The following is a 12,515-nucleotide window of genomic DNA, read 5'->3' on the forward strand; positions in this document are numbered from 1 at the left end:
TGTCCACCACTGATCATAAAAACTGCTCAGTCTAAAAAAGTTCATGCGCACTTTCAAATTATAGAAACCATAAAGTCTATGTAAGTCTAGTGTGTAGCACAGGGTAGTTTTATATAAATATGACTTCAAGTTCTGGAGAATCAGCTGCTGCTTATAGATGAAGTTTCACTCTCTGATGGAGTCTCTGCTGTGGAAGGTGATGCTCACAGAAAATGCTGATCAGTAAGCATGAGGCAACAGTTTTGGATGATGCAGCACGAGACACCGGATATGTGACACGATACTTATTGTTGATGCTGCATTCACTGACACTTTTTATGTAAAACAGGCTTGTTGGAGAAGTCGATTTTTACACATTTTCTTTTTTGGTTCTGTTGTTTGCAAAAATGAATGTGACCCCTGTTAAATTACTCATCATTGTGGCTTAAAATTTTGATTTTGAAATGCTTCTGTGATAAAACAAACAAACAAACAAACAAAACAATAACAAAATAACAACAAACTAATTGTTTTCCCTTCATCTAGTGTCTGCTGTGATTTCCAACCAAGATCCACTCAGAAACTGTTTGTCAAAGAGAAAAATAAGAAAATAAAAGAAATCATTACAGACGACTGTGCTCTTTGACGCCTGGTGCAATGCTTTCTGGGTAATATGTATCTCGCTGCATCCAGCCAAACGTTAAAGCTGCATTAAGCAATTTCTAACCACAAGGGGGCATAATCAGCTTTTAAGCTGGTGAGTTAAAGACAGACAATGCACAGAGGAGTGTTTCTCACTGGGCTGCCATTTTCTGTACTTACAGTGACAGAAGCAGCAGCATGTGCTGTGTGGTTATAGACAGATGGATTCTGGACGTTTGAGGCCAATAAGAGAATCAATATTTGATGGCTTATAAGTTCCCCGTGGAGGTTTTTTTTCTGCCTCTAGTAAAAATCTGCTGACAGAATATCAACAAAGACACAAACAGCTGTGATGAATCTGTGATTTTAAGAAAAACTTTCTTTTTATCATCTGAACATGAGCATTTCACCCAACACCTTTACAATTACAATAAATTAACTGGAAATTTAAGAAAGCTTGCAGCGTCAGACCCATTATCAGCTAAATCTGCAGCTCCTCTTAGATTTTCTGAGCTTTGTAAAAGATTTCTTCTTGTTTAGGTTGGTGTCAAAACCCTGATAGACAAAGCCAGAGGTGAGCTGGTGACCACAGAGCAGTGATGAGCAGCAAAAGAACAAGGTACTAAGATAAAGAGAAGGAATAATGAAGGAAAAAAATAATCATAAACACAAGCAGAAATGAATCATAATGTTACTCTACAACTCTGATCAGCCCCAGCAGGCTGGTATCATAGAGAAAAAAAGGCAAACATCAAACGGGATGAAGTGGGAACACGGTGGAGCTTTTAGCAACTAAAAAAGATCAAAAACAAACTCCAACAGGTGCCATTAATCATGTGGGCACAAAAATCAGCAATTATATGATTTTTATATTAATTTTATGTTACAAGTAAGCAAAGACAGTTTTACTACAAAAAAGTCAATTATAATTTGTCAATTATAAGTCACAGAAATATCAGATGGAACGAAATGAGAACCTTTCCGGCTTGAATCCACCTCCCAACATTAAACCACATCTGTCTGTGCGGCCAGAAAACCAAATCAAGCAGCTAAAAGGAGCCAAACGAGCTCTGTTCCATCTTTTTAATCAATCACTTATTTTGCTTAATGCAGGTTTAAACTGAACATTTTAAGCTTTTTTTAGGGTTTTCTGTGGTTAATCTTCTGTGTTAATGGCTGGAGGTGAACGTCGCCAAGCTTTCAAAACTGTTGCCTCTGTTTTTTGTATGACAGCGAGTTGCTCTTTCTTTTACAATAATTTACTCTGAAGTCTGTTATAGTGCTATTCACAGCAGCATTACAAGCCAAGTATTTAGTGTGAGTGTGTTAAGGTAAACCTGCTGGTTAGGGCTTAAAATATGGCTAGATTTAATTACTGAACTTCCTTTCAGCATCAGTAAAGAATTTTCACAATAAATGTTAATCTTACTTTCTGCGGTGCTTTATATCATAATGTGCTTTATATTGTATGACTCTGATTAACATACTAGGATTCAAAATCTTCATTTTAATCTTTGATATGCATCCGTTCATGTCCACATGTGCTCTTATCCACATTGCCACAGGCTTACCTCTCGTCTTCCACCCAGTTGAGCCCTCTTTTGTAAAGTCATACATCCCTTGTGATTGGTCAGAATAAATATCCTTTAAGCTCAGCTCATCCCTACATGCCGGGTAACAGCTCCGGCGGGAAGCCTCTTGCTTAAGATGTGGTTCTCCCCTCGGCACAAAAGGGCAACCTGCATCCCCATAATGCACCTGGGGGATCACGCAGAGAAAGGCAGAGGGTGGAGCTAGTTGACTCCACGTGCAGCAGCAGAAGAAGAAGCAGCAGGAAGAGAAGTAGGAGGGTTTTTGCTTGGTCCTGGTTCTGATTTGGAGTCCTGGCTCGGCTCTGGCTGTACGTTATTCCGCGTCTCTGCGCATTCCACCAAAAACTCCTCGCCTCCATCCCCGCCGTCACCTAAGCCCGCCTCTCCAGTCGCCAGCTGCTTCATCCTCAGGTTGATGGAGCCATAAGTCCTCTTGGGTCGAACGAATGCCGCCCTGCGTCGGTACATCTCACCCCGGCAGATGGACACCATGAGCAGCACGGACAGGAACATCCCTCCCAGGGTCAGCAGGCCCAGGCCCGCGATGATGCACTTATCCAGGTGGGAGCCAAGCTGGGCGTAGTACATCTCCAGCTTCTCCATCTGCCGCGCCGAAACTGAGTCCGGGTCGACTTTGGGCTCCCGCGGGATAGTGTAGGCGATGACCACGAGGACGATCCCACTCACGAGGAACACCAGCGCCAAGATGAAGCCATAGTCTGCCGAGTGGTCATCAACGGGGCGAAATTCAGTGAAGTCCTGACCGTCCTCCTGACCTCCACCTGCTCCACCGCCTCCTTCCTCCTCATCATACGACTGCGGCGAGATCTCCTGATGATGCTGCGAGTGAGAAAGGGAGGAAGGAAACAAGGAAAGAAGAGAGAGGAAAGAAAAATATAGAAATAAGAACAGGAAAAAGGGGGAATGCAAGGTGTTAAGGAAAAGACAGAACAGACAAAATCATTTTAAACAGCACAAGGAAAGAAGGAGGGAATGAAGTGAAGAAACAGACCAAAGATTAAGGATGAATTAAAGAAACGAGGGAAAGGGAGCAGGAACCAAAAGAAGGAAGGAATAAAGGGAGAGAGGGAGAGGGAGGAAAGAAGGAAGGGAAAAAAGGAAGGTAGGAACAACAGACAGGAGAAGACAAAAAGAAAAATGAAAGAAAAAAGGGTCAAATGAAAAAGGAAGTAGGGAAAGGAGGAAACAACAGAAAGAGTAAAGAAAAGAAGGAATATGAAGATAAAAGAAAGGAAAGATGTGACAAAAGAAAGAGAATTTGAGAAAGAAAGAAAAGGACAGTAAAAAAATGGGAAGAAGAAAAGCAAGAAATGAAGTAGAGAGGGAGCAAAAAATTAGAAGAAGAAAAAACAAGAAAAGAAAGAAAGAAGGATGAGATAAACAAGCCAGAGCACAGCTCTGAGGTCAGCAGTCACAGAAAGCAGTGAGATCACATCCAAAGAGGAGAAAATGCATCGGCGTGACGACCTGTTACTGACGAATGTCACCAACATGTGTCAGTAAAAGCTGTACAGATACAGGTGAGCTCCGTGACAGTCTAACAGAAAACGAACATCAGCTGAAAGTCTGAGCTGTGGTTTCACTGAGAGCGGATGCTGCTGTGCCGTGATACAGATCAGTGTCTCAGCACTCAAACAGCACATATATACAAAATAAAAGCCAGGGCGGGAGAGTGATGTCATCCCAAAGGCATTTCAAACAGCAATCAATACAAAGTCATTTTCCAATTGTGAAGGAAGCTTAAATCTGTTTGTGTTTCCTGAAGACAAACATGCCAGAAAACCCTGGACAAGTTCTTTCTTCAAGCCCGCAGCTGTACGCCAGCGTGTGTTTGTCTCTTCTCACAGGGTTCATCTTCCAAAGAGATGACTGTGAAGCTGGATTTCTGGCTCAGGTTAGATTTGGATGGTTACATCACTTTTGGCTAGGTGGTTCGCTCTGTAACCCGAATCTGCTGAGGTCACATAAGGACTGCTTTGAGCTACTGCTTTAAAAACATCCAAAACAAACGTCTGCCACAACCACTAAACCCCACCGTGCTCACCTTACTGTTTCCTGATGTGGAAGGCGGATAACTTGTGGTTGGCTGTTGCTCCTGCTGACGGAGGTCCTGATCCTCATCCTGCTCGTAGGAGGCGTTCTCAAAGCCCCGGGCGGAGCAGCCCAGCGTTGCTGCTGTCCAGGGTGCTGAAGTCGGTGTCGGAGATGGGCCTTGCCGGGCTCCACTCCCTCGCAGCTCCCGGAGCTCTACGGTGTTGAAAGAGGACTCCATCGATATGTGCTCATGTCTTCATTGGACCTCCACTCGGCTTCATCCTCACTGAATGAATAGATTAAATATTATATGATTCATGACACATACGAAAGGAGTTATATAATCCAACTGGTTAAACTTTTAATGTTCAAAGAAGAATCTGACTTCCTGTTTACTTTAATATTAAGCATACGTCTTCTACTTCGTTCTACTAAATGAAGAAACGCACTGGGCCTCGAACACCTCACACCTACAGGAGCTGCTGTGCTGTGGAAACCCAGCAGTGCAGTTTTTGTGCTGATGATGATGTCAGAGGAAGTTTGGGACTGCAGTTCTTGGTCAGTACGTACTGGCCGATCCCCGCTGTGGTTCCTGAATCCATCCACTTTGCAATAATACAACTTACAGCTGATTATGGAACATCTTTGAAGGAAGAAATTTCATGAACTGACTTTCTGCAACAGTCGTATCCTGTTAGAGAGCCACACTTGAATTGAGTGCACTCTTCAGAACGACCCATTCTTTCACAAATGTTTGTGGAGGCAGACTGCGTGGCTCGGTGTCCATTTTATACAACTGCAAACTAAAAACAGGGCAACAGGGTGAATCTGGACTCATCAGAACACACGACCTTCGTCCAGTGTTTATGCTCCCTTTTTCTTGATTCACCACAGTGATCGGTGGTTTTCTTAAGGTTGAGCTCTTTTCAGATTGCACATGTAGAAATGCTTTTTATTCGACTGCATTTCTTCTTCAGAGATGATGGTTTGCCACTTTCCAGGTTTTAATAACACATTGAACACTTCCTAACCAGCTGTAGTTGCGTTAGTGTTTCAGTTGTTACTCTTTGGTTGTTTTCTTTGCTTGATGCAGGTCAATAATTTGATCCTCATGAAACAGAGTAAGACATTTTCCACTATAGGCTGTCTACCTACGTGGTTGTTTAAGAAATGAGTAGCAGTTAGGATTGCATAACCTGCTGGCAGCTGAAACATATTAATCACTGCAGTAATTAAACACTGGATAATTACTGCTGACATTTTTTTTTTTTGACCAGGCAGTTTGTGTAACTGAGCTCTTTGAAGTGCTGCAGACTCAAAATAAACAAGTTAGTTAAAACTCATCCCTGGTATTACTTAATTTTATTCTGAGGCAATGAGTTTGCATATTTTTTAAGACATTTATACCATAAAGTGACTGAGAACAAGTACAAATCAGTGCAGAAGAATTATCCAGAATGCTCAAAATGTACCAAAGGTAGAGACACCCCCCCGTGTACATGAGAACACTCAAATATAGCTTAATCAAAACTAATTCCACTGATATATGATAATTTGATCACTTTTTAATGGGTCTGTCTCACAAATGCATTAAAATAATGTTTTTACTTTCAAATGCAAATTTTTACTCGACTGTTTTCACATTTGCTCAAGTGAAATAAACGTCTCGCTTCTTCTTCCGCCTCAGTGAAACCAGGAGAATCGTGCACTATTTGTCACACCTGAGAGGGGATTTATCCTGCAGGCCTGCTGTCTCCACACCACCTGCAGACAGGAATCCATCACACATTTAATCACATGCGTCTCACCTTCATGGTTATTCATCCCCATTTCTTCTTCCTGTCATCACTGTCGCGCTGACACTTCTCCCGGTGATGGAGAGTTAAAACCAGCTAAATCCTAAAGCAAAGGAAGAGAGAGAGATGTTTGCAGCTGATTTCAGTTCATTGTAAGCTCTTTAAACCAGGTCAAGGTGAAAACTGATATATGTGCATAAGAACGTGTTAACAGCAGGGAGCAATTTAAACAAAGTGAGACAATTGCTTTGAAATTGTACTGAGTTATTCATTTTTTTCAACATGTTATTTCACAGAGAAGAAACTGGCTGCCTGTGCTGGTTAACACCTCAGAGCCCCGGGTGTGATCTTTATCAAGCACAAGCTGGTGTGAATATTAAAGAGGCTCGATAGCTGAAGTCTGAAGATCCAATCTGGGAGTATCAAACCGCTTTTAGTTCATAGTCAAAATCAGCCCAATTTGATAAACTGATCTCAAGTGGGCAGGAGAGTTAAAATGACTGGATAATAAAAGCTATTAAACAGTCTATTGAAGTCTTTTGTTTAATGATTTTTTAAAATTGTGTGGCACAAAACAAGGCAGAGACCCTACAGGAAATCAGAGCGTTTGATTAAAAATAAAGTGTAGCGTAAAAAACATTACAGAAAAAAATGGCCCCACAAGCGTAGAAAACAGTGTTTCATGTTAAACAATGTTTAATAATGTTTTCCAAAGTGGTGAAACAAGTATTTCTCCTTAAGTAAAAGCTATAATCAGCTGTTACAATCATACTTAAACCGTCCCTTATTTCTTTAGATTTTGCTTCCAAGGATCCAGACTTTCTGAAAGTCTTTCAAAGTTTTTCTTTAGACCTTGGCTGCTTTAAAAAACCTTTTTTGCTCAGCCACTTAACACTGACCTATGAATCATTCAAGCATAAAAATGGGACCAGTGTTGTGTCTCCAGGCAGCTCAGCAAAGAACCAGTGGTCTTGCCAAAACTGATGCAAAGGCATCTGATTGGCAACGGCATCATTTTCAACATCCCAAACACAAGAATTTAATTTCCCCTACACAGTGCTCAGTCCCTAACACAGAATAACACATTCATATTGATATTCTTAGATATGTAATATATGAAGTAATTAATGCTTTACAATAAATGGTATGAAGTAAAAAGTACTAAAATACTGACATCCAAAATACAGTGGAGTAAATAGAAAGGAGCAAGGTACATTAAAATGATTCTTTAGTAAAGTACTTGAATAAATGTACTAAGTTACAATTCACCACTGCTTGTATCCATTTTCTTCTAGTATAATTGTCCTGCTCTGGGCACGCCCCTGCTCTAAAATAAATGCAACGTAAACATGAAGTCTGACTGTTGTTCTTCTGACATTACAGGCGCAGGGATATTCACAGCGGCTCTTTAAAGGCAGAAAACATCTCCATGCGGAGTGTTTTGTAACCGAATGAGCAAAATATTACTTCTTTGTAGAACAGCAAAGCAACTTATTGACAATTATTCATCATTATGAATGACTTCCCAACAGCAGGCCACATGTTAGACAGGGCTGCTCGAACACAGCACAGGCTTTTTACCAAGCTGTGATTTCTCCTCCACAAAAGCAGCGCATTACTCGTCTGTAATCTCCGGGGAGCTCCGGGCTAAAGTAGCCCACTGACACAGTTCTCGTTTATCATCAGAGCCCGCCTCGATGGATCACATCTGGGAGCCCGAGTGCCCATGAGCAACCCGTCATTTCACCCTGTGGCTGTGCTCCAGCACCACCGTGACCTTGCGATGCGCCAAACTGCCAAAACCTGAACCAGTGCACTCTGCCTGTGTGTGTACGTGTGTGTGTGGAGATGATATCAGGATGAACCAGGGCAGATAAGCACCACACTGACTGACACGCTTTTCATTACCCCGAGCAGACGGCTGATAACACGGACCAAACGAGGAAGGAGAGTCCGAGTCTGCGATGATCGCATTCAGAGGTAAATTATGCAACCAGGCAGCGACTCAAGTGCGGATTTCTCTGGAGGGAAACACCGGGAAACGAGTCAGTATCCAGGCAGCCAGGGAGGCAGCATACACCCCGCGCTGCATCCCAGTAAACCGAGAAAAAAAAAAAGAAAAAAGAAAAAAAAAGCATCGATCACCTGCAGGGGCACCGATGAGAGGACCGGAGCACTGAGAGCGGGCAGTGATGGGAATGACAGCGGGGTCTTACCTGGTGCCCAGGGCGCGACCAGACAGGAATCCGACGGCTGTGGCCATCCGGAGAGATGGATGCTGCTGGATGATGATGAGTGAAGAGGACGGAGAGAGAGAGGGAGAGAGAGAGGGGAAAAATGACTGAGGTGAAACTGACCATGCGCAAAACCAGCTCGTGGCTTTCCCTGCTGGTGTCTGCTGTGCTGAGCTGGTGGTGGTGGAGTCACAGGAACCTCTCCACTCTGCGCCTTTTGACCTACATCACTTCACGACATTTTCCCTAATTTAATGAGGCAACAGCGCCCCCAAACCAAACTGCAGCCTGTTAATTGAGGCGTTTGTGATCTGACAGATCTGATTCTTCTCCAAAATCAGGAAATCAGGGAGTGATTTTACCTGAAACCGGCAGAAACCCTGGCAGAAAATATTCTTAGCTGAGTATATTTAGTGTTAAAGAATTTTCGAACATCGGATATCTAAGTTTCTTCACTTTGGTGTCAAATTTATGTCTTTACCAAATCCGTTTATGGCAGAATTTTTTTAAGTAAAGAAACGACAAAAATCTCGCATCAGTTGAACAAATATTGCTTTTTTTCTTTCTCATTTAGTATTATCTCTGCTGAGGCAACACACCCATATTAGATGGGATTCTGTTTCCCTGGCTCCAGATGGGAAAGTCAGAATGTAATGAGATGCAATTCAGACAGATATCTGGCTCATCTTTTGTGAAAGTAACCTGCTTAAACGTGCATGCGTCGCCCGGCCATGAATAATTCATAGTCCTGTGAACTTTAATATCGCAGAGATGTTTAAAACCTTCTACACATTCAAAAGATGTCACGCATTTCTGTGTTTTGGGAGGATTTTTACCAGTCAAGCACAGCTAAACTCGTTTATTGAGGCTGACTGAAAAGAAGAAAAGACAACATTATATGACAGTTAGTCACAAAACGAGCGAAAACACTAAACCTGGAAAACCTGGAAAACTTTTGGATCACAACTTGCTTGGTTGGCTTTTTTTTTTTTTTTTTTTTTTTAGGAAAAAAATATGCCCCAATATTGGACTTCCTCCTGCATTTTCTCTGAATCCTTGTACTTCTGAGGATAGGTGTGTTTACCACAAAAGACATATTGTGTAGGAAAATGTATTAAATTGTAGAGAAAAAAGGGAAGTGTGTCTATTATGTCAGCCATTTCTACCAAAATGACGCTCAAAATTTCCAAAAGAAAAATTCATCCAAAATGTAATTTCTGGCCTGCAGCCCGATAGAACCCTTATTTACTGTAGACAGTCTCTCAAGAGCCCCTTATGAAGCTGGAAGTCCAGAGTGGGAGTTCTTTGGTCACAAGCTGAATGTTTTTTTCTAAGAAACTAAGGGCACTGCGTCCTGTTTCATCCTTCTTCTGTACACTAATGGAGACCACAGAGTTTTAAAATCAGCATTGGGTCTTTCAGTAAGGCTTGAAAATTTTAGATGACAACATAAATTCATCAGTAAAGTTATGTCAACGTCAGAAATCACGGGAGCAGTAGAGCTGTTTTCTCATAGAGTTCCATACCGTCAGAGCAGTCGGCCCCTGCTGGTCATTACAGAGAATGCAGGTTTAAGGCACTCCCACAGTGACTCTTTCACACGCATATGCTGTGTCCATCTGATAAATACAGTCTGTGTCTGTGCCTTGTTTAACAGCTCTGTAGACCTGATGACACCAAGGTAAACACTGTATACCTGACTTTTGGATCTTGGATAAACGGCTGCCAGCCATGGTAGTGAACCTACAGCGGTGATTTAGATCAGGCGTAATGACTGTGAAAATAACCTCATAAAGGAACAGCAGTGGCAGGTAAAATGTTAAACATCACAGGTTTCGTCTAACAGATACTGAGCCCCCTGCTCGATCTCGGTCTCAGTGAAGAAACACTGGCTGCCGGTGTGAAGTCATCCATGAACAAAGAGCCGGCAGGGTGTGAGACGGTGAATAATCTCATGTCACGACGACTGGGATGCGTTTCACTGCAGCCTCGGGCAGATTATCAGCACTCACCTTGTGGAGACGTAAGGTCGGGGGACATGTGGCCCGTCAGAGTCGCTGCACAGACAAACCACAGAGAGGATGACTCTCAGGCAGCTCCTCACAGAGGTGGCCTAAATACTGAGCCGGGCTAATTTTAGATCAGGCCTTTGTGTTCAGTTTAACAGGATAAGAAACGATTGTATTCATGAGGATAAGGAGAATTAAGATTTTCTTCTTTTCCTCACAGTGTTTGAGTTCCTAGAGAAAAGCTGCAGTTTTCTCTGAATACCATTAGAGTAACTTACTTAAATACACAGCTGCCCTTTCTCAGAATTTCAGGGCACAGCCAAGAAGATACAGTCAGTCTTTGTAGTTTTGCCTCTGTACACCACCACGGTGGATTTTTAAATCAAACGATTAAGATGTGATTGAAGTGCAGACTTTCATCTCTTATTCAAAGGGCTTAACAAAATATTTGCAACCAAAAACAAACTTGGCAACATTTAACCCAGTCAGGAATTTGGAGAGACGATAGATTTATGATTGTCAAGGTCTGTCAAAGAGACACCATCATGAAGGAAATATAGAGAATTAAAAACAAAATGCAAAGAAAGCACTGTTAACCTCAAGAACAAGAGCCTGAACTGTTATTTCAGCTGCTTTTCTGTTTGGTAGTCATCCTTTGATAAACTGGTTCATCTCATGGAAATATATACACTTTTTTCCCTTTGAGACTCAAAGTGAGTCATGTTATTATATTCTCCTCTGCACAAAAAAAGACCCCCCGCCAGCTTCACTCCATAAGAACTACATTCTCCCCTGTCTTTCCTTTTCTTTGCAGTAGTTTCTTTGAGCTTTGCTGAAACCTGCACAGCGTGCGGTTTGGTGTTGACTCAAAATTTTCCCTGTTCAGAAAAGAGTGGGCAGCCAGCACTTAACCTATGACGACAGTCTTCTCTGCTTTCACAGGCATTTGTAAAGTCTGGCTTTTACCTAAAGTGCCCGGCCTGCGGTGTTCACTTTAGACCCGATCAAAATGTCGGACATTGTCTCAGCATGCGAGCCCGGGGGACGAAGAAGAAAAATGCTGCGCAGCTCTGCAAATCATTAGAAAATCACAATGAATCTATGAAAACAGAAAAAGTGAACAAGTGAAGTAGGGTCTTACATTACAGAAATAAAACTGAATCTACCAAATAACAGTTGAAGTGCGGTCACTTCCTGACCAGTGGAACCTCACCACAAGGGCCATTTAGTGGTTTTCAGGAGCCTCGAGTTACATTATCCAGTCATCCATCCCTCTTTTCTACTTATTCGATTTAGGGTCACAGGAAGGCTGGAGCCTATCCCAGCTGTCCTCGGACCAGTTAACCTAACATCAGGTCTGGACTGTGGGAGAAGCCAGAGAAAAACCACAGCGGTGCAGGGAGACCCCACACGGAAAGGCCTCGGCCGCGTGGTGGCCACTCAGCCAGGACATTAATGGTGCTGATCACCTCACCTCACCTCACCTCACCTCCCCCCCACCCCCACCCCACCCCCCAGTGATGTGTAAAGTCGAGAATTCACTTTTAACCTCATGTATATTTTTAAAAATATTTTCAACAAAGAAAATTAAAAGAAATGAAATAAGGAGGACACATGAAAGCTAAATTTCACAATGAAGAGTTTTATTATACAGAACTTGACTATTTAATATCACTGAAGTTGACGGGCGACGCCCATCAATCAGTGTTTTTAAGGCCTTCCATAAAACAACTCAACACCTTTTAAATCTTTATTTTACAAAACTTTTTTTAAGCAGTTATGAAAAAGCCGTGGTAGGTAGAAGCTGAGAGACTGATTTCTAACACGTCATAGAATAAAATTGAGTGTAGATACTACACACCTGCGTAGAAAAATGCTGCTTCAGCCGAGCATAACACCTGTAATTACAGCACGACATAGTTCAAAACCACAAAATAAAAAGAAACATTAAAACTAATAAAAGACGTTTTCTCCACAGAAATCGAGTCTCCAAACAAAGAGGAGACATCTGCAGGAAGTGTAGTGAAAGACATCATCTCAGAGGAGACGATACACGGTTTAGACTTCAACTATTTCAGACATCTGAAAAAGGTTTCAGATACTTCTGTGTTTTCTTTTCTCCACTTATTTTTCCTTAATACTGTTATTTGCATATGTACAAAAAAGGCACCCACACAGACATGCTGAGAGGTCTGACCCTGAAAACTC

General features: G+C 42.1%; 1 protein-coding gene across 1 annotated transcript; it reads right to left on the bottom strand.

Moving 5' to 3' along the window:
- Positions 1 to 1,026: 1,026 nt before the first annotated feature.
- tmem74b (transmembrane protein 74B) lies at positions 1,027 to 8,563 on the bottom strand. The gene is made up of 4 exons (XM_039612004.1): positions 8,422 to 8,563; positions 6,077 to 6,167; positions 4,279 to 4,554; positions 1,027 to 3,053 (listed from the first exon to the last, which is right to left on the bottom strand). The coding sequence occupies exons 3-4, from the start codon at positions 4,504 to 4,506 to the stop codon at positions 2,415 to 2,417; spliced, it is 867 nt and encodes a 288-aa protein (XP_039467938.1). The 5' UTR covers positions 4,507 to 4,554; positions 6,077 to 6,167; positions 8,422 to 8,563; the 3' UTR covers positions 1,027 to 2,414.
- Between the last annotated feature and the right edge of the window lie 3,952 nt (positions 8,564 to 12,515).

This window comes from Oreochromis aureus, linkage group 5, assembly GCF_013358895.1.
Source record: "Oreochromis aureus strain Israel breed Guangdong linkage group 5, ZZ_aureus, whole genome shotgun sequence".
Classification (NCBI taxonomy): domain Eukaryota; kingdom Metazoa; phylum Chordata; class Actinopteri; order Cichliformes; family Cichlidae; genus Oreochromis; species Oreochromis aureus.